Source organism: Antrostomus carolinensis, unplaced genomic scaffold, assembly GCF_000700745.2.
Source record: "Antrostomus carolinensis isolate BGI_N321 unplaced genomic scaffold, ASM70074v2 scaffold9359, whole genome shotgun sequence".
Lineage (NCBI taxonomy): Eukaryota > Metazoa > Chordata > Aves > Caprimulgiformes > Caprimulgidae > Antrostomus > Antrostomus carolinensis.
In genome coordinates this window covers 4,921-27,583 of record NW_010337830.1, presented here as the reverse complement: position 1 = coordinate 27,583, position 22,663 = coordinate 4,921, and the positions used below count along the sequence as shown (strand labels likewise).

The 22,663-nt window shown below is 36.7% G+C and overlaps 1 protein-coding gene across 1 annotated transcript in view; it reads right to left on the bottom strand.

The window, feature by feature from the left end:
- Positions 1-640: 640 nt before the first annotated feature.
- Positions 641-22,663, bottom strand: part of ARHGEF3 (Rho guanine nucleotide exchange factor 3) — a 26,733-nt gene continuing 4,710 nt past the window's right edge. Inside the window, exons 2-10 of the mRNA XM_029086818.1 lie at positions 15,646-15,834; positions 8,783-8,953; positions 6,968-7,030; positions 6,533-6,629; positions 6,353-6,429; positions 5,608-5,865; positions 4,153-4,323; positions 3,272-3,458; positions 641-1,372 (exon numbers count right to left, since the gene is read on the bottom strand). Of these exons, the coding sequence (XP_028942651.1) occupies positions 1,026-1,372; positions 3,272-3,458; positions 4,153-4,323; positions 5,608-5,865; positions 6,353-6,429; positions 6,533-6,629; positions 6,968-7,030; positions 8,783-8,953; positions 15,646-15,834 (1,560 nt within the window). The 3' untranslated portion in view covers positions 641-1,025. The remainder of the gene's footprint in view (positions 1,373-3,271; positions 3,459-4,152; positions 4,324-5,607; positions 5,866-6,352; positions 6,430-6,532; positions 6,630-6,967; positions 7,031-8,782; positions 8,954-15,645; positions 15,835-22,663) is intronic.

Genomic DNA, 22,663 nt, shown 5'->3' with positions numbered 1-22,663 from the left:
TAGAGCACCATTTATATAAAATCATCACTTAGTTTAAAAATCAACTACATGTAATTGTAAACAACCATTTACAGAAAATTAAATGTTTTAACATTAGTGGTGTTTAAAACCAACAGTGGAGGTCAGTGGAGTGCAAAATGCTGAAGAGGGCCTATTCACAAGCAAAAGGTTTTTCCATTCTTATCCTGTTGGGGATTATATATATATATATATATCTGTATATATATATATATATGGCACTGAAAGCAAACCACCAGCTTATTTACAAATATCCAGTATTCTCAGCATTTCACTTAATTCAGTGCTGGCTGTAGAGGTTTGGTTGGGTTTGGTTGGGGTTTTTTCAGTTTATTATTCTCAGCATTATCTGCTTTGATAAATAAACCATAGCACTATGCTGACCACTTTAACTGACCGGATTTTAGTTAAGTTTGGTTGCTGGATCTTAGGACAGTGCTTCATTTTGAAAAAGTAATCCCTAAAGAGTCACTGGTTAAACATCACGCCATTTACTCTTCTTGTTAATACTGCAAGAGTTCTGATAGGTTTGCAAGATGTTTTTCTTTTTTTCCAATAAACTACTTTCTCCTTTCATGCCTTTATAAAAGCTTATGATCTTGATACCCATCCTAAAACTGTGTATTAAGTCCACATCTTCAGCTGCCCAATTAAAGGGTAAATAAAGTTCTTTAAAAATTATGAAACAATTCTTTATGCAATGCACATATAAACAGTAGTTTAGATATTCTATTTACAGCAGGACATTGAGAATAACTGGTCAAGTACCTCTTTCATTCACCTTAGATGTTTATGGAATATAATCACAGGAAATGAGTTGCAGGAGATTCCAGCTTATACAGATCAGCAGTTACAGTACTACACTTACAGGTACGAACACAAGAAAGACTGCATTGACATTTTCACAAAAAATATTTTAAAAGTGCTTCTCCAAATAGTTCCATGTGTGGAATGCAAATACTGTACAGGTTAGAGACAGATTTTCTTCCATGAACTGGAAGTTTTTGTCAAACATTGGTTTCTATTTGCTTTTCATTTTCACAAGAGTTTGTCTGTTCCATACGTTCACAGTCGATGCTGATCTCACTGGTGTCCATGCTACAGTCTGACTCAGAGTCTGATTGGTCCATTTGCTCGAGCTTGGTTTCTCCCTGGGGTACTCTGCTTCCATTTGGTGACAAAAGAAAATGTGCTTCTGAGTTCAGCATGCCAGCTTTGCCTGCACACGTAACTTTCTCTTTGGCCTGGCGGATACAATTAAGCCACTGTTGTTTGTTGAAGGAGTCATTGGCTTGGAGTGAGTGAGTCTGGCTTTGAGATCCATTTTTGAAGCTGACTCTAAAGAAGTTTTTGACTGAAAGAAACAATACAAATCAAAACACTGAATGCTTTGGCTGAAGGGATTTTTATAATCAAAGAGTTGTATATTTAAATAACAGAATCTGCAAAATCTTTTGACTTGAGCTGTTTTCCTGCCAATACTATGTGAAGAGCAGAGAGAAGAGTCTGGATAGCTCCTTGTTTTGTGGGGCAAGAACATAGAACACCAAAAGCACTTCTAATAATTTCTTATTGTGGGATTAAACAATTTTGGTTCTGCCATGCATGAGCTACCCATAAAGCTTTCACTGAATCAGCAGGACTAAGGCTTCTCCCACACTTCAACACCTCCCCTTCTACTTCACTGAATACTGTGCCTTGTGTCAGCCAGAGACTCCCTCAACTCTCAAAACCCTCCAAGTTTTCACAAGGTAAGTGCAATTCAAAGCAATTAAAAGGACCCTTGTAATAGAAACAAGTATCTTTATGTGTTGGGTTTGTGTCTGGGGGGGGAGGCGGTTTTTTTGGTAGTGGGGAAGGGCCACCTTGTGAGAGCGAAAAGCTCCCCTGGCTCCAAGGCGGAGACCCCCAGCCCAGGCTGGGCCAGTGGGCACTAGAGAAATGCCTCTGCAAATCCATATTGGTGAGGGGAAGGACTGTCCTGAAAAGAAGTAGGTGGGGAACCTGGAGGAGAGGCCATAGACCTAACAAAAGACGATCATCGGCCTAAACAAAGGACAGACAGAGAGAGCTTTGTTACCAGAAGAAAGGAGGAGCAAGGGAAAGGACAAAGGACCTCAAGACACCGAATTCAACCACATGGAGCAGAAGACAAAGGAAGACCCTGCAGCCCATGGAGATTAAATGGCAGAGCAGACCCACGTGTAGGCCATGGAAGACTCCACGCTGGAGCAGAGAAGCTGAGCCTGAGGGCAAGTGTGACTGGAAATGAGACCCCAAGAGTCGCTCGCTGCCAGAGCGGGTGGACCCCCAGAGTAGGGGATGAGTCTGCAGCCCATGGATGTCCCCATGCCGGGGCCAGGAGCTGAGCTCGAAGAGGTCCGTGACTCCATGGGAAGCTGCTTTGGAACATCTTGTTCCTGGACTTCTGTGCTGAGAAGAGCAGCAGAGGTGAACTGACTGAACCCCCATTCCCTGCCCCCTGTGCCGCTGCAGGGGGAAGGTAGAGACATTGGGAGCAAAGTGATTTGAGCTCAGGAAGAAGGGATGGGTGGGGGAAGGTGTTGTAAGATGTGGTTGTTAGGTCTAATTAGATGAATGGCAACGAATTAAATTGATTTTTCTTCCCCAAGTTTGAGTCTGTTTTGCCTGTGACCATAACTGGTGAGTGAGCCATCCCTGTCCTTCATCCTAATCCTGTATCCCCATTGTTGTGACTCCCATCCCATCTCACTGGGCGGGGGGAGTGAATGCAGGACCACATGATCCCACTGTGGGTCAAACCACCACACTTTAATTAGAAGGACATTAATTCTTACCTCTTGACATTAACATGAATAGCTGCAGTCTTAACACTGAACACTACATTAATTATCTGTCAGTTGAAAGACTTAGTTATGGAATAGCAATCACTGTCTCCATAATACAAGGATAGAAATAACAGCTAAAGCTTAAGATTTGAAAATACACTTGTGTATAATTTTATGGTTTTGCCACTACATTCTACATATCTTCCCCTTCTCAATTCAGTACAGAAGCAAGCATGTGTAGAAATCCCTTTATCAATATAGTGAACTTTGAAAAACAATCTAAAAGAAACAAGTTACAACATAATAAACTAGTTTGAAATAAAAATCAAGATGTTGGATATAGATAATGTGAATTTTAGAGAAAACATTCTGATGTCTTATTGGTAGGTGTCTGAAGGTTATAATGATTCTATATGAACCAGTAAAAAAAGACACAGTCATACTTCTCTCATTGTTGCTGAATGCACCACGTATGGATCCACCCAATCGCACCTCTCCATCTTGCAAGTCTTCTAGCACGAGCTCCCTCACAGGAATTGGCTGCCGATACAGCTGGTACCAGAGCTGTTCATTATGGGTAACAGCTCGAGTAATCACCAACACTTCTTCAAAAAGGAAGACGTGCAGTTTCTGTTAAAAATTAATAAATTGTAAAGCATTATTCCTGTTTTAGAACATCATTAAACCAAATTTATTTAAACTCTACTATGTTATAACCTTGTGTTTTCAACACTTAAAATAAGGATTCCTCTCTTCCCACTATTTAAAAGTCTTAAGGTGCAACAGCATATAAGTATGTAAATACAACAATGTAAAATCTTGTAAAGTTATTTTTCCTGTCCTCTTCTCAGTTTCTTATGTCATGATCCTAATTAACCTTTTAGTGTTAAGGCCTTGAAATGTGCATGACATTTCAAAGCTCTCTCTACCACAGCATGCTTCTAAGCATTCTTCTTTCTGCCATCTACTTTAACTTTTCTGTACTGCCCGTGTTACTAAAAACCAGGCAATCTTATTCATCCAAATATTTTCAATGAAAAATTACGAGTAATCTTTTTTAGAATTCACGTGCTCTTCACAATTAGCTTCACCACAGCCCTTTGAAGCTCATCAAATTAGTTTTGCACCTATGTGCCACAAGTCTCCTGTTATCATCTTTAAATTATGTTCCCCCTCACATTTTGCAATCTCCAGTGGCTTCCAATAATAAACAAACTGAAATTTTAAATTTATTTCACTTGATATCATGTCTTGAAATGCATTGCTGTAATGCAAAATGAAGATATCTTTAAAAACTATTTATGACAGAATATTTATTCCTTACCACTCCCCTGTTGTTCTTCAGTTCACCATGACAACATACAACACGTGAATTATCAATCAGTGAATCCCTTTGGCCTTCTTCAAGATAAATAAGTCTCTCTTTGTAATACTGGCATTCAGATTCACCAGTCTTTATGTTGATTTCAGCCACTATGCCCTGAATTATATTTATCTATGGAAAAACAATGAAAACACATGACCTTTACTTACACAGTACTGCAGCATACAAAGACACTTTAGTTTTGCTTTACCACTGTTTCTGACAATGGCTTAAAAATCTGGTATTTATCTCTTTACATCAAACCTAAGTAAGCAGAATTAAGATAAACAGATGTAAGCAATATAATTGGAGATGTATTTTTGTCAGCTGAAATGTGACAATAAATGACACAGGACAAATAACTTGCCTTAATATTTCTTTAAAATAGATTATAATTCTCTGAAAACTGCTGCATCATATCAGAGAACAAGAAATAGAAGAACTATCAAGATCCATGGAATTTAAACTATTTTTAAAAAGATAACTACCAGACATTATGTAGAAAAGCAAACCTTAGAAATAAGCAGAATTCTTTGAGATATTTATGGGTTTTGATGAAGATGCACAAGGGGAAAACGTACCTTATAGGTTACATCTAAATACGAGTATGAATTTTAACCACAGTTGTTCAATTTTACAACAGAGAAGTTAAGCTGGGCAAGGGATTTGGGGAAGGAATAGCAGAACAGTAGTGGTCAGGTGCATGTGTTTTGAAACATGTACTTTCCAAAAAAAGCAGACCTGTCATTTCTCATCAAATAAATACTAAAATGTACAAAATATTCAAGTCTAGGCAAATTTTGTCCTCAAAATATTAATGAAATGTACTCATATTTATATATATATATATATATGGGAAAGAATAGAAATTTTATAAACCTTTCAGAGTATCTGAATCAGATCCCTTTCTATTAAGAATAAAGTTTTAAAGCCTTGGATTTATCCCGCTGGTTTTACTTCAGAAAGTGCAGCACTATTGCATATAAAAAACAGAATGAAGGCAAATTGCAGCTACATTCCTGCAGATGATAATTAATCTAGATTCAGAGATGATGTAAGGTCTCGAGCCAGGGAACAAAACTTATCTAAATGATCTAAAACCTGAAAAGACATCTCCACAATACCCAACTTAGATGAGAATGGAAAACATCATTGAAAGGTAAATACAAATAAAATGGACAAGGATCAGACAAAAGCTGTGGAAAACACCTCCCATCCCCCCCTTTTTTTTGGTATTACTTTGCTACTGAAATAGGATTTAACAAGGGAGCAAGGCTAAATATTTCACGTGTTCGTTTTGTCTGTTCATATAAGTACCAGCATTTCCATATTTTGGGTAGTGTCCCTTAATTCATTAATAAGCTAAAAGTGCTATAATTACCTAAAAAAAAAAAACCAAACCAAACAGTAACTCACAGCTTCTTCAAGATGCTGCTGATCTGGATGATCGTTTGGTGTGTGTCTCAAAATCTCTCTGAGTAGTAATGGGTATTTAACCAAACGGCTTCTTGGGATGTCAAGGAAATTCCAAAGGTCCAGCTTGCGACTGAAAGGAGACTCTAAGCAGCGCTGTAGGAAATCTTGCACTCTGTGATCTTGTTTCTTGTGATCCAACAAAGCTTTGGCTGCTACTTGATTGCTGCAGTAGCTATCATAGGAGTTTAGACATGGAAGCTGAGGAAAGGAATAAATTATTCTGCAGCTGCAACAAAGCAGTTTGCTACATAGAAAGTTTCAAGTGATTCAGGACATCAGAACTTAATGCTGAGAGTCTTTTAGCTGGAGATTTATCCACAATTTATTGATTATAATGTTTGCAACATATGTAAGGTTTACAAGGGTTCTCTAACCACCTTGTTCATCATTTAAATAATTTAGAAGTACTAGCTCATCTCTCAGTTCCTAGAGATCTCCAATATTATTCCAAAGCATTAAAAATATCTAAAAACTTTAAAAACAACATCCTAGTCTAAATCTTTTTATGGAAAATCCCTGAAAAGATAAAATATTCTATTATATCTCTATATAGTTGTCTTACCTTTTAAAAATACTGAATATATTTTTGACATGTTATGCTAGATATGGAAAGGAAATTGTCTGATAAAAACTATGTTGCAGCTCCAAACTGAAGTCCCAAAACTGATTAAGAACTTTGCCTTACCCAGCCCACAAGGATATGGCCAACATGTTCTGTTGATCCATCAGGTTTCCTGACTTCTTGAAGTCGCCTCAGAAGATCTGATCATGATTAAAAAAAAGGAGATAAACTTCACTTAATGAACCAGATGACTGTAAATCTATGTGCAATAGTAACACAGACAAAGACTGTTTTGAGTGTTACCTTCATGTAGAGGAATTAGAGAGTCCAATGTTCCAAAAATTTGGTTCAACTCTCGCTCTGTCATTATAGAAAGTTTAAGCATTGGGTCATGGTAAGCCTGAAAAGAAAAAAAGGGAGTTCTGTAATTAATATATTGGTAGCTGAAAAATTAGTAATAGTATTTAAAGCTCCCTGTAAGTAAAAACAGACTAATTGTTGAGAATATTTTAAAGTTTTGTAACATATTTTAAACTATCAATTTCATATTAAAAAAAAAATTAAGGTAGGACATGTGTTTCAGAAAGAATGGGAAAATAGAAAATGGTTTGCGTTTTTTTGCCTCTTACTGTCTTAGCATAAAAGCAAGGATTATTTTTATATGAAGTTATATGAAAAGTTATATGAACCAATTAATACTGTTTGATGTGGTGAGTTTTTCTGTTTTGTTTTAAATACCTTTTTTGCTAACTTCAGATCTTCTATCAAGTCTTCTTCTCCCTGAGAAAGTTCAAAGATAGCCTGCAAAAAGAGACACAATTATTATAAAATGTCTTTATTTAATCTGTACTCAACTTGTTGAGTTGATGTTATATTCTGTCTTAATACCATTTAGCAGAATTTCTCTGCCACCTCTAATTGCAGAAATCAAATAAGACTTTATTTCATAGCTACAGAATCATGCGCAGCTATTTTTAAAAACACAGCTGTATCAGATTGCTCATAAAATGCTTATCTGAAATAACCACAGAATTAATTTTTTTTTCAAACAGATGTGTTTCCAGGTGGGGGAGCTGTTTTCAGTGTGATATTCTGACTCAACTATATCTGAACTGTTTATACAACTACTTGCACAGGAGTTTGTTGTGTTCCATTTTAACACATGCAGTGGTAAAAGTTCCAGGTGCTCTAGGAAGTAAAGGGCAGATCTTTTTAGAATATTTCTTTGGTGAGCACTTTATTTTGGAACCAGTTCATTTTTTTTGTTATGAAGGCTGAGCTCTACTTATCTGTCTGCTGACAGCAGTTGCTTCTCCTGAATCACATATGAGACTTGAAAAGCCGGTAGATTAAAAATAACCACCACCCTAATACACAGGCTTATCAAAATACTATCGTACCTACTTATTACGTAATTTCATTCTGAACTGGGGTACAGTAAAAGTTAACAATATTTTGGTCAGTTACAATTACTAACTTTACAATCAAGGCACTCAACCTGCATCAATCATGGGAGAACATCTTCAGCTGGTGCAGAGTCTCCCAGCTTGATAATGTGCATACATGGAAGGCTTGCCATAGTGCGAGTTAACTGACAGTGCACGCACAGAGGTGGTTCAGTGTTCTGATGAGGCAGGCAGTACAATGACCAATATAAAGCACAATCCTTACGCAAAACCTCCTGGAATACAGCTCTTTTATTTGGGCTCTATGGATGGGTCCTGGCTTCTGCCCCAAGACAGAAATGACTGTTACACTATGCAAACAGCTTCTACAGCTTTTTTTTCAATAAGTTGCCTTTGAAGTTCTCAGTTTTAAAAGTTATTTCCTGTAAATTCTTGTACAATGTTAAAATCCACACAAGAAATGCTTGATGTTACTGTTGTTTGATTTATGACTCAGTCTCTGAAGCATTCTCAGACAATATTGTTATAAACTTTCTTGACACTAAGAATTTCTTTAGGAAAAAAAAAAATCTTGATTCTGCAGGAGCTCTGTCACTGGCTATAACATGAACTATTTAGAATTTGTCATGTACAACACATTAAATCCACTGACAAACTCTTTTTTCACTTTGGAAGATACATGTTTTTATCAATATTTCATCTTCCTAGCACTGAAAACTTCCTCAAGACATTATTTTCCAACAAGGGAAATGATTATGCACTTCTGTGCATACATATCACTTGATGAATACCTGTTCCTGAAATAGCAGGTTCATCCATAATACTAGAACAACAAAATGAAACATCAAAATATCAACCATCACTGCAGAAAATGTCCCACAGAACATGTACACAAATGCAGCCAATTACAGTACAATGTATCTTAAGGAAATATGATGTGCTGATTTTAAAAAAAGGAATATATTCACCTAACATAGCTTGAATTAAAAAGACTAAGGACTGAATTCTGCTGCTAGGGGAGGTGGTGTCATTCTGTTTCATTTCAGGAAAGCTTCAAGTGCTATCCTAATGCCTCCTAGCATTCCTCAACTCCATGCTTTAAAGATTACTTTTGAACATGAAATGTACAGTAAAAAAAAATAAATACCTCTTGACGCTTGATTTCTTTAGATGTAAGCATATGATTGACACAAACATCAAAGGTCTCACTCCAGAGTTTGCTGTCTCTCCGCTTTGTGTTAGCGGGAGGCACATTTCGAGACCATGGTCGTGGACTGAACAGATCTGGGCGACTGTCACTACGGAAACTGATGGAACGCTAGGAATAGATAGAAGAATAGTTTTTATGGTTAGAATAGTTTCACATTACACATTTTTCTAAGGAGTTTATATACGTAGTTTAGTACAACAAACAAACGTTATCTAATTAGCTTTTAATGTGACTTAATAGCAATATTTAGTACTGAGAATGTAAGAGAAATTACTTTAATACATCTTTATGGAAGGCCAGTACTTCCATTCTTGCAGTGAACTATGTCCATGTCTGGTTCTCAACATGTTTAAAACTGTACAGTGCATTCATATATCACGCAAAAAGAATGAACTCCAGGGATAATGGTAGAATGGTCCAACACACTAACATAACGGATCATATACAATGTTTCAATTCAGTAAACAGCCAGGAATTAGTCATGTATTACATGTATCTGCCCCATTAGATGCCCAATACTTACAAATTTAGAAATAATGCAAATTTTAGAGACAAAACTAGTATGAAAACTTTTTTGGGTTCATTTTGGAATAATGATTCAATTGTTACATAAAAATTCTGGGAAGCTAGGACAGCTAAATGTGGTTGATAAACTCATCTTGCATATCAACTGAAGAAGAATAGAATTCTTGGGTTTTGTTTATTTTTTGGGGACGGAATTGTTCAAAGATGTCTGTACTGAGAAACAATAGGTCCCCCCTCAAGGATATCAGATGAAAATGTGCGTTACATCAAATACATATTCATGGCTGAAGAAAATGTTTTCTCAATTGGGCAGAAAGAGGGTTCATAAAGTGAGACTGCCCTTCAAAACCTTTCCTCTTACCTTAGGAAGTGTCTTGCTACCTGATGATAATACTTTCTTTTTTTTTTTTTTGTAAACTGTCAGAATCATGAAAGATTTTCTTGGTATAATCATTCCAGATATGTCCATAAGCAGGATTAAATATCTAGTGCCATAATGCTCTAACTTACCAAACTGGTTTTGATAATGAAGAAATGCTAATATAGATAATGGTAACATCCTGCCTCTTCAGATGTATAATGAGATCAAAACTAATTCACACAGAAAGGTGCGAAATAGATATCTGACTGAAAAGAGAACAATCACATGATTGTTAAGGAAAAGGTATGTCAATATTCAGATTTTAATGTTTATGACAAGCAACAAGCCAAATTCTTTCCACACTACTTGCTTCTACTTATTTCTTAACATTTGAAGAAACGTGTTAAACAATCAGTGCTAGCAAATAGCAAATTGTGAAATACCAGTACTGCGTTCTACTATTCTAGAATCTTTATATTTCTGGACCCTTTAAGCTCTGATGATGCGGACCAGCATCTCTGTATCTATTACGTGGTCTGGTCGTAAACTTCAATTTTAAAAAGTCCAATTTTAAGAGACTTGAGAGTTCTATTTGCCTGCAGACTCTTAGAGTTCAGGCTACAGATGGATACTTTATACTCTCATTGTGCTATTTTGAAAAGATTCCTTTCTTGCTTCATTAAAATTAGAGGCTTCTTCTTGAGGTCCTACCTCCGAAATGCCTCAAGTATTTCACATTGTTGAAATACTCTACATTTTTGTTGTTATTTAAAACCTCCCTTACATAACACAATTGTCTCAATTGCCTGGGGTAAGAATATGCAAAACAAATAAATTCTCTTCATTTCCAGGTTGAAAGTAGTATATACAAAATACAGTATTTGAAATTCTCCTCTGAAGATAAGGGCCGATGAAATGCAAACAGTGCCTACAAATACAGTATGTTTTTAAAATATCGGAATACGTATTATATAAATAAAAACTGTGTCTTTTAACAGAAGCCATTTTGAGCCCTACTTGGAAATTACAAAACCCCTAAAAATAAATCCACACACATATATACATACCAACCTGCCAAAAGTTTGCAAGTCAGGTGCTAGTCTTCCTTCAAGAGTTAAGAAGATAAAGAAACACACGTGAAAATACATGCTTAATTTACACTTGTTATAATGATGTATCATAGAACCTGTTATTTTCACATGCAAATGGAAAGATAAAGTAAAAGAGGCAGGTGTGTTGCATCCACAAATCATCAACCATGAGAATTCAGCCAAGCAGAACAGTTGTCATTCCATGACCCAATGCAGAATGCCCCTTTCCATGCATTCCCATATGCATCCTCCAGTATATAGCTCCTTTTTTCTGGTGGTGTTTTCCTAAAGGAATGTTTTCTGTTGAGTGAAGGAAGTGCTTATAATGAAAAGCACCAGACAGAATGATTTTTAAAGTGCCTTGATCGTGAAACCTTTTAACAAGTCATATAACATGTTATAAAATGGCATGCACCTGTAAGAGCAAACTGAACTTACATACAGTGTTTGGAAAAAAGCAAGCTTTCACATCCACTGATAGTAATGTTTCCTTACACTGCAGGAAAATGCTTGATTCTATTCTCTACAACCGTGTACTGTCCTCCACTGGGTAGAAGGGGTACAAAAGGTCTAAGAGACTCAAAGGAAACCAAACTCCCCAAAATCCTGCTTGCATGCTTAGCATCTTTGCTACTTGGACACAGTAAGTATGTATTTAATTGCTTTTGCTCATACATCAGTCTTTTAATTAATTATACAAAGTGTACCTTGATTAATATTATCAAGGACCATTGGATCGATAGCATTTATTAGCGGAAAGGGACAGAAATGTTTTGAGGTGTTATTTAACAATGAGGACAAGTTTCACTTCAAGAGCAAGCGGTTTCTTTGTGTGGCATGTTTCCTTCTTTTATACACTAACACAGCAAAGGCAAAAACCACTGACTGACTTCTTGTCCTTGTACACTGAAATCTAGTTAGGCCAGAATCACATTCAAGCTTATTTTAACATATTATCTTCTCCTTTACATACATGTTGCAGAAATTGTCTCGTAAAACTATGAAGAGACAAACTAAAACATCACCAGGGAAATACTATTTAATGCTAAAATTAATGCTTTGTCACTTGAGAGTCAAACATACTTGCATCATCAATACTGTAACAGACAACAAAAGAAATAAGATGTAAACCTGATATACAAGCCTAATTTAAAAATCCCCAAATAAACAATGATTTATTTCAATAAAACTCTTTGAATAGTTTAAGATAAATGTACATCAGTTTAATCATCTCAGTTCTACAACTTTACCTATTTTCTTGCAAATAAACAGACTTATTTCAGTTCAGTTTAGAGCCCTAAACTGAAGTTCTGCCAGAAATTTTTAAAACCAAGTTGAAATGTGCTCTGATGGTATCTTTGGTTGGTACTCGCTATGAAGGGGAAAAAAAAAGTAGTCATCTGATAGAATCCTATGAAGGAACTGTAGGAATGTCAAAACAGCATTTCCACGTACTCCAGTCTTAAAAATATTTTCCTGGTTTCTGGTTTCCTTAAAAATCCTGTCCAGTATACCAGAAAAAAATTATGTCCATCTGGGATTATTAAAATTGTCATATAATTCCAAAAACTAAAGGAACTGTGGAAGAATCCAGCCACAACCCCTGATTTTGTTTACTGTCTTTATCTGATGGCAGTAGCTTTCACTGGCTGTTGCAGGACTGTTACTATGAAGGGTCTATGTGTTACCGATGCTAATTCATGCAATTAAAAAAACTTAATTTCAGCTGCAGTAAAGCAAACAGTTTCATGTACTGGGAAAAGGGCACTGCAGATCAAAGTCCTGGCATTCAGAACCGATGTTAAAAAGACTTCTCTTCTTAAGGATTTTTAGAAATTTCTAATGTTCTAAGATAGATAAAAATAATTTGGACTCCCTACTTAAATTCAAGACACACTGATGAAAACTGAAGTTGCAGAGGAAGCTAGCCAGACTTTAATTTCTCTCTTCAGCATCAGCTGGAGTTCTTTTTCTGATCCTATTTTCAGCCTAACAGCTGTGAATAAGACCAAGCAGAAACAAGCAGATCATCATAATCATTAATTTAGCTTGATGCAGACTGAAAATGCAGCTATGAAATTAAGTGGGTTTCCAGGTGGATAAACAAATAATACCTGCTTAGCATTTGGTATCCTGCAGATATACAGACTCTGTCAGAGATGAGGCTAATAGCATTATTTCAGTCAGTTAGTCTACAGTGCTCTATGTGACAGAAAAAGAGTGACTACAAATAGTAAAAAAAACCCCAAACCACCAAACAGAAAGCAAGCTAGAAAGACTTGATGTGTTTTGTTACTTGGTATCCTTGTGGAAAAGTATTGACAATAATGTGTAAAATACACAAAACATGAAAAGTTGCTAAGAACATATCTTAAAAGACACTACATAGATCTTAGACAGAGAGGTATTTCTCTCCAACCTCCATGCAGGAAGTCCATTAATATAAAGTGGAAGTTACAGGTACAGAGGTAAGGAAAATTAAAGTTTTTTCTTCCTCTTACATGTATCTTCCATTCGAAAATATGATATAAGAAGGCTTGTTTGAAATGACATAAAGGAAACTCAGAGTTTTCTAATTCCTTTTATTGATTAGGTTGGAGTGGTCTTTTTGGGTGGATGTTCTGTTGGCTTTGTTTAGGGTTTTTTTCCAGGTGAGAAGTTGTTTGTTTTGGATGTTGTGGTGATGATAGTAGTTTTCTTCATTTTATAGATACGTAACATCTAGCAGCAATGCAAGAAGACACGGGTTTTGACTGAAATGACTTAACAATAAAGATACATAAAAGTTTATCCAGTAAAAAAAAAATTTAAAAAATCAACACTTCTTTCTTTTTAACAGGTATTACACATGAAATAAAATCCTGCTTTATACTCTCCCACAAGGCACAGTGACAGCTGTGTCAATACCTAATAACGTAAAAAAGCTATACATGCTTTCCAGAATGTTTCTAAGTAATTCCAAATGGAGCACCTGAGCACAAGAAGGTCAGTCTGTTTTTTCCCCCTGTTCTGTTGTTGCTGACTAAATCAGATAAGAAGTCAATTTACAGCCAGCCATGAAGGCAGTTTTGAGAGACATCACCAGCATTCATCACTTGGAAATGGATTCAGACCTAGGATCTGGAGAACATACAGGTTCATTTCTCATGGAAGCTCCTTCAAGCATGCAGTTACTTAGAGGAGACGGTATGAATAACATCACTGTTTAATCTGCTTAGAAGCAGACAGTTAATTAAAATATATTTTATAATCAGTATGAACAGTGCAAGACAGAAATGCTCACAACAGTAGGACTTGCAATAAAGCTACTGTTTTCTATTTTTGTCAGAATTTGCCCTGAAACACATTTATGTGGCTCTCATCTTGGGAAGCTACTACATGCATGAAAGGACAGTTTGTCTCAGATAGTCTCAACCAAACTTTATTAAATACACTATTGTACTGGACGACCCAGTCCCAAAGGCATCATTCAGTACAGAATGATAGCGTAGGTACTTAAACGAGGACAACAGCTGTCTAAGGCTGTGAAAAGGGAAGCGCCGTGCTCAGAAGCAGTTTAGCCAAAAATTAATTCACTTTCCACACTCCTCACAACTGGAACTAATGTAGTCCTTTCAGAGTCAGGCTAATTTTTTCCTGGAGGCAGACTATGGAGGAGATTTATACACCTGAGGGAATACAGGCATCTCTGCTCTAGTCACGCTATAAGACACCTTCTGGATCAAACCCAGACTGAGGGAGTTCAGCCATTTTGCCTTTCCTCCAACCCCACACGTCTGGCTTTTGTATGCAGATGTCTGCACTTAGGAGCTGAGCACAGGAAAACCAGTGTTAAAGAAACCCCATAATATCTGTTCTCTAGATAACTACCACAACAGAAAAATGGGGGGTTGAGGTTTGTTTTGTTTTGTTTTCCCCATTTCTTTTATTTATTTGTCATAAGACTCCTAGCTCTAAGGTTTTATCTCTTTCCTCCTCAGATTAACAGATAACTTCAGTAATGCTCTAGTTAAGCTAAGTTTGATTAAGTAACATTTTTAATACATTCAGGATATTTTTATATTTCCTCTCAACACAGAAATGAGGCTTGTTAAATTATTTTCTTCAGATCTTACACATGCTTTCTTACATAAACTGTTTTAAAGGGGAAACAGTCTGGCCTTCTAGGCCAGATCCACAGCAGTATTGCTGCTCCCAACTGTTTGTCATTCACAAGAACCATTAGGAGTTGAGCACCTAAACATTTTGCAGTTTCTAGGTCTGAAGGCACAAATACTAAAGTTCTATTAATCTCTAAGTATGTTAAATATTACACACCTAATGTACAATATAGAAACTGCAACTACAAAATTATTTCATTTCTAAACTGCATTTAAAATTTGCTTGCCCTTTATTAGTCTTCATCATCAGCTTTGGAAAATGATTTTTTTCCAATTGTTCACTAACTCTTTTGTTTAGGCAAGGTCAAAGTTCACTCTGCAGAAGGAAATTTAGCAATCCTACATGACTAACTGTACCAAAAATAACATTTTCAAAGAAACCAACCAAAATTAATGGAAAGTGTCATGGAAAATTCTGTTCATAAAATTTAAAAAGCAATTGTAATCCTTTAGTATAACAACTTTTAATAAAAACTGTACTGTACATACAGGTGCAATACTTTTCTTACTGGTAATTAAAACCCATCAATTATCTGACTAGAGAAGTGGAGTTTTTTGAGGTGGGAGTTTTTAAGTTGAGTGACTGTAGTTATGACTACAAAAGTTATGACTGTAAAGCCTAAACCCGTCTGGCACATGACAATGGTGTGTGTGCGCGCATACGTGCAGTTCACGTTCCCATGCTGACCCCAGGAGAGACTGGGAGTGTGCAGGCATTCCCCTTTCAGACACGCGCTGACTGGGATTACCTGGAGCGTCTAACCGCTTCAGTGGAGTGGCCCGGACAGGAGGAATGAGACTCGCTAGTGAGGTAACTCTGGAAAGCGGCTTGACCCGTTTGTTGCTGGGCTCCTGGAGCAGGGGGAGGAGGACAAGGGAAAGGAAAAAAAATTGAGGAAGTGTGAGCATAACCAGATAAACGTTGCTACCAGCTTTGCTGCTTTTCCTAAGAAAGCATTTGTAAAAAGCAAGTTTGTAAACCTGGTAGATAATTAGGGTAGTAAATAAACAATAGCAGTTTTTAAACATTGACAATGACAGATTACTCTTGGCTTGTGCCTACACATCCTGGAAACAGCTGAAAAATGTAATCATGGAGAAGCTGGCATCGCTGGGAGCAGGGTAAGGGAAGAAGGTAAAGAAAGACTAAATCATTTTAATATATGAACTCATTCTTAAAAGAGATCTTTTCAGCAGTGCTCTGCAGCTAATGCATGTTATGATAATCTTGTCATTGAAAGGAATACTTTCAAATAAAAACAATTCTATGTGTTTTTTGCCTCTGGCAGTGTCAGCATGTGACTCTATTCAGTTAAATGTATTTCATTGCAGAAAATATAATTTTGATAGAAATCTCTAACTGTAATTGTTCTTTGAGTGCATGTTCCTATGAAAATATATATATACAGGAAATCAATAACATGCTTACATATATTTAATTTTTTCATTAAGAAAAAATCTACCATAAAGCAATTAAATGCTTTCTTTTAATATATACTTTTAACAGCACTTATTGTAATACATAACCACTTCAATATAATATGCCAATTGTCCTGCAGATTTTAAAAGAAAAGATGTTAACAGAAATTGTAACACAAGAAAAAAGTTATTATAAATACATATAAATAGAACAATTACCCTTGGCTTCCTAACCTCCATCTGACATTTAATGGATCTTGAACAGCACATGCAAAAGGCAACTTTGGACAGAAAAAGAGCCAAACCTTCGAAGTGAAGTTAAAAAACCCATCCAACATCATATTTCAAAGACATCCTAAAGCAGTTCTTCTTTCTTTTTCAGCCATACTTGTGAAGTTTGTGTAGCCTTGCTATGCCTCCAATTTCCTAGGTATAGCTTTAAGAAAATGAAGCATGCCTATTTTCCTTTTGTTCAGAAGTTCAAATCCTTCTGGAAATAATGCAGATTTGTCATTCTTCCTGATACCAAAAAATAATAAAACTCAGCAGTGATGATCATCATCTGTATTACTGGCATGAAAAATTCTCTTCTGTTAGTACAGCAACAGAGGAAAGGTGAGAAGCAGCTACATATTTAATTTACTTCTCAGCAGGCAGACTTAGAAATCCATAAATGCCGGCTGAGATGAGGGACAAAGTGTTTAACCCTCTAGCAAAAAAAATGTATTCCATCACACATGAAACCTGGCATTAAATAATTTTAGCAGCATAAATCAAGTTGCATCCTTATTTTCACCATTGCACTGCTATTCATATTCCTTCCTTTTCAGCAACCATGTCTTTGACACAGGTTTTTTAAGGAGTATTTTTTTACGTCATTGCAGCACCACTAGCATACTTATCTACAGCATCACCATCCCCCAAAAAAAGAAGAAAAATCTTTGGGATCCCAGTGTAATTCTTCTCTAACTGGTAGCTCAGTCATCAGCTGTTTCTTTTTTATTGTTATTCAGAATGCAAGTCCTGGTGCACAAATAACATCCCATGGCAGAGCCTGCTTGTTATTAATCGCGCTGCACTGCAGTGAAAGGACATGAAGTCCCAGACAGTGTCGGGCAGTGCTGTGCCACCAGCACAGCTTTTACTAGCAGCTCTACCTTGGCAGCAAAGATTACTTAGGCACAAATAATTACAACCCAAAAGTGAAATCTGGAAATCAAGACTGTATGGACTTTCCAGAAGACATGGAGAGAGGGATTAGGATTAATATAAAAGATTTCTCCTTCGTTACTGCTGTACCCTTTCTATTATCTTACAACTTTGCTGCTATGTTTATGTTCTTCGGTCAAAAGACAAACCTCATGCAAAAAAAAAGCACAAATTGGAGCTGTACAATATCACAGACATATTTTGCTTGAAACTTAAATGCTCCTCATAGTTTTACAGATCGTTTCCACACACGTTGTAATCTATTCACAATTTTGCAGTCTTTCAATCTTAACTTATAACAAAACTAAGCCCAGAAGCCTTTGGATAATTTTCCGAGGAGTCTACTGACAGCAAATGAAATCACATAAGAAGTATATCTGTATTTCACTGCATCTCTGCAGCATTTCATTTGAGTGTGTTGCAAAAAACTTGAATGAAACTTCCTGAGTAGTGTTCAAAACTACATAAGGAGTAGTAAATCAGTCTCTCCTTATTTGAATACTTCCAAATCCTGGGTGTGTTACTGCAGCTGAAGTTTATTAATTACTACTAAAAGCCTGCAGGCTAAGCACTGAGACCAGGACCTAATTTGCTCTGCTGTGTGGAGCACATAAACCTCAGGCAGCTGTGAAAACTGATGCACAGCATCAAATAACATTGGAGAAAATCATCCTGAGTAAAAAAGAATGGAAATCACCTTCTTTCTCTTGGAGAGTGAGAGGAAGTGAAAAAAAAAAAAACATGTCTTCATGTCAGACAGCCTAAAGGCTCTCACTGTCTCCTAGCCAAGGATGCCTACAGTTCCAGGGGGAACAGTAGAGCTTCAGCTACCATGAAACATTGAGCTCTTCTAGAACTTCCTGCTGTAAGCCACCAGAGGTCAGCCCTTCTCCTAGCAGTCAAAGGAAAGTTACTGAATGGGTTGTGAAGGTATGTCTGCAGAGCTCCTACTCCTGCCTCAACATCCCATTGTCTTCCTCATGTGGTCTGTCATATTCTGATCTCGCACTGAAAAATCTGAACAGAATTCAAAACAGTTAAAATATGCAGTTGAAATCAGGAATTTGATCTTATTAAAGAGATAAGTATTATTACAGGATTTTCTCCCCTAGAATTATTTAAGATAATTTCACAAGTCTAAGACTGTACAACTTTACCAATTAGGACTATAAGTAAAACTTGTTAATCAGAAGTTCTTTATTATGAATACTTCTAACATGATTTTCACCCTGTATTAGCAACTGTCTGGTAGGTTAAGATACCTAGCTGGAAGTGAAAACTCATACTACTTTAGTGTTGCAGGCATCATCTCCCTCAGAGAAAGCTAACAAGAGCAATCAGCACTGAATCACCTCCTGCACTGAGGAATAACGGAGTTCGTACAGGTAAGGCTGTGTGCAATGAAAATAAAGCACTGCTGGAGCAATTCCAAAGCTGTATGATAGTAATGCTGAAACTTAGACACTCGACCACAGTATTTCTGTTGTGTAGTCTGCATCCATTCTGCCTCGACCTCCCCCTTCATCAATACCCTCATCCTCAAGCTGCGCTGCCTCTCTGAACCAGCACCACAGAGAAGCTGAACAAACTACTGAGGCCAATGATCTGAACAGGGAAAAATTCCAGTCAAGAGCATAAAAAAGTAAGTTTTAAACAGATGGTTGTTTTTCTCACCAAGAGCTCTGTTCTTCACAACCCAAAGATCAAACGGAAAGAGGAGAGTGTGTGAGCTGTTCTGCTTTACCCAGAGATACTGACCAGAATCTGCACTTGCTGCATTCCAGATGCTGCATCCCAAGCCCTTTCAGGTGGGTTGTTTTCTTTTTTGCATGTGTGTGTGTGCGTTTTGTTTTGTTTTTTTAAAGAATAAACTGCTTGCAGCTAGGAATTCCTAGTACATGTGTTCATTACTTTTGTAATTTGTCTCTGAAAAATCCCTGATTTTCCAGAGGTCCCGCAATCATAAAATCTTTTGGTATATGAATCTAATCACACGGGAAGGCAGAACTGTGTGATTCCAGTGCCTATCCAACGTGAAAAGACTCCAGTAAGGACATATTGTCCAGGTAGAATGAACATCAGATTCCAGGTCTGTGTGTCTGAGCGTGCTCAGAAGACTCAAAGTTACCCAAAGGCACCACTCCTCCTGCTCCCCCTCCCAATTCAGGGAATTTAGAAGCAGATGGGATTGAGGTGGGATTTAGTGGCTGGATCCACTTGCAACAACCATCACCTGTCCAGCCTGGGAACTGAGCCAAGTTATAACACAAAAGATTCAGGAGTTATAATGCTTTGCCTGACCTTTTAAAGTTGTTACTATTGGTATTAAAAATAAGTTTTTAAATAAAATGTTAGACTGCATTTTCAGAGTCACGAAGGCTTGCTGAAACAATACAGCCAGTAAGTTAGAAAACAAAAGATCCAGACTACAGTCTGGCAGAGTTTCCAAAATGTGGAGCTGGTATATGTGAACAAGTAATGTTAATCTGACAGGGCTTTAAATTTGATATAAGGCTAAATAAAACTGAGGGAAACATGAGTGCAGGAACTTCAAAGGCTGAACAGTCAAGTGAAGTCAAATTAATACCTGACTAGGCTAGAACAAAGAGCAGATGGCTTTTGGAGGGAGCTGTATATTTGAACTCAAGATGACTTTGGTAACATTTGAATTCAGAGAGCAAAGAATTAAAGTTGGAAATACCATGTATATATGCAGCCTCAAAAAGAGCTCTTGAAACTGTGATAACAGAAGAAAATCTGTGTCTAAAATCTGAATGGTTCTGGAAACCAGACAGTGGACATTTTGAACAACTACTATGTCCTTCCGAGAGAGCATATTTTCATCATATACTTTTATGGGGAATTCACAGGAAGAAAGATTAGATTATTTACAATGGCATTATCACTGATTATCACTGATTTAAGACAGGCAACTATCAGAGAAGAAGTTTCAAAGATGCCATGCCTCACTATTCTTGTAATTTGGCATGAAGGACACAGTGCTCTAGACGGCTTCCTCATTGTAATTTATTCTGTAGGTTATATATATATATATGTACACTTTTATTTCTGTTATCTTCTACATATTAAACTCCAACCTGCTGGTTTAGACAGCTATGTAAGAAAGGAAAGCTCTAGCTTTTAACATATAACTCTCCAAAAATTAAGTCCTCTGCTGTTGGACAGCTGAGAAATGCATCCTGCAAGCAGCTTCAGCTACAGTGCTACCAGGAAGCCATACTCTCCTGAGGAACTTCTGCCAACTCCCTCTTCACTAAAATTTCAGTCTTCTTCTATTCTAACTGAATGAGATGTCTCTTTTTAAAACTGTGATATGGTAATTTCAAAACAACATCATCTTGGCAAAAAGATAACTTTTGTATCATTATTTTTGTCTCTAATACACACAGACTACGATTTAAAAGCCTGAATCTTAGCATACAGTACCTGCTCCTGGGGCAAGCTAAGCATTCAACAGCCACAGAAGCACAGTTAAAGCAGAAGATCCTTAGAAGAATTAGACATATTAGTTGCAAGGTACTAACAGCTAAGTTGATGTTATTCTTATTTCTTCATTAGTGAAACTGGCATCTAATAATTGGATATATTGTATCCAATAACACACTACACAATTATAAAAAGCTTCTAAGAAGCTATTTAGGGAGAAGAAGCTAACAATTCACATGCTCTTCATCCACAAAATGAACAATGGTTTTACTAGTATATGTAAAGAATGGAATTTTCCCAAAGCTCAAAGCAGTATCAGAGTGAGTTAAATCCATTTAATATCAATTAGTTTTCTATACACTGTTATTCAACAAGGCCACCCACAGCTCTTTGATGGATAAATTACTCTAGCAAAAGATTGGTTTTAACTTTCTAACAAACACAAGTAAAGGAAACGAAAAGAACCAGGCCAGGTTCCCTTTATGCTGCCTGCAGAACAGCAGAACCAATGACCCGGATAACAGCTACTGAAGAGCACTGAGCAGTAGTCAAGGTGCCATATAAAAGGTCTTCATTTGCTTCAGGACCTCACTTCAAAATTCTTTCACTCTATGCTCCTGACCAGCTTAGACACCAATTTCCTCCCAGTGAACAGTAAAGGCAAATATGTTCACTGCTGGTGTGATTGTTTTTCCACACAACTCTCCCATCTCTTATCAGCAATTGCAACAACAGTCTCCATGTCAGAGAACTGCTGCTGAATTTGACAAACAAGGGAAAATATTTCCCTGAGGGGTCATTACACTGGTGTCTTCAGCCCACCTGCAGCACTACTGTGACCACATTGTGTTGATTTTTCTGATTGTATTTAAAAACAAACTCAACAAAAGAAACTTACAGACATTTTTAAGGCAACCCAGAAAATAAGTGCTACATGAAAACTAGTACAGGAACTCAGCATTTCAGAATATCAGAATTTACCCTGTTTACCACTCAATCCACATACCAAATCACTGAAATTGGCAACGCTTGTTAAAAACTTACTAACTTATTAGAGTTCAACAAGTTCTGAGATAGTTATTTAATTATTTACAGTAGTAATTCTGGATTTGGGCTTGCTAACTTTAATTAATAATACTGGCTATTTTTTTTTTCCCCCTTTTTATATACTAGTCTATTTGTGAACCAAGACAAACAGATATCCAAAGCATTCATTCTGTGCTACAGGAGCATTCATTAGTGCAAAATGCTTTAACTTAAATTAGTCTCAAAAGAGTTAACAGTGTAATAAATAGAAGACACCATAAATTGAAACAGTACAGTAACCTTTGTTTCAAACCTAATTCACAAGCAGTGCCAGCAAACTAAAACAGAACCACTCTGTTTCAGACTTTATTTAACTGGCTAAATTTCCATACTCCTATACTTTAAAGGTTATTAGTTTTCAGTCAGCTTTATAAGGGAAAGTCAACATTTGTCATGGCAGGAAGCCCAACATTATTATTTTTATTAGTCTGCTACTAGTTAAATTGGCCTAAGATTAAACAGTTCTAATAAATGCCCCCAAAACTTGGAGTTTAATAAAAAAAGCCTCCACATTCAAGCT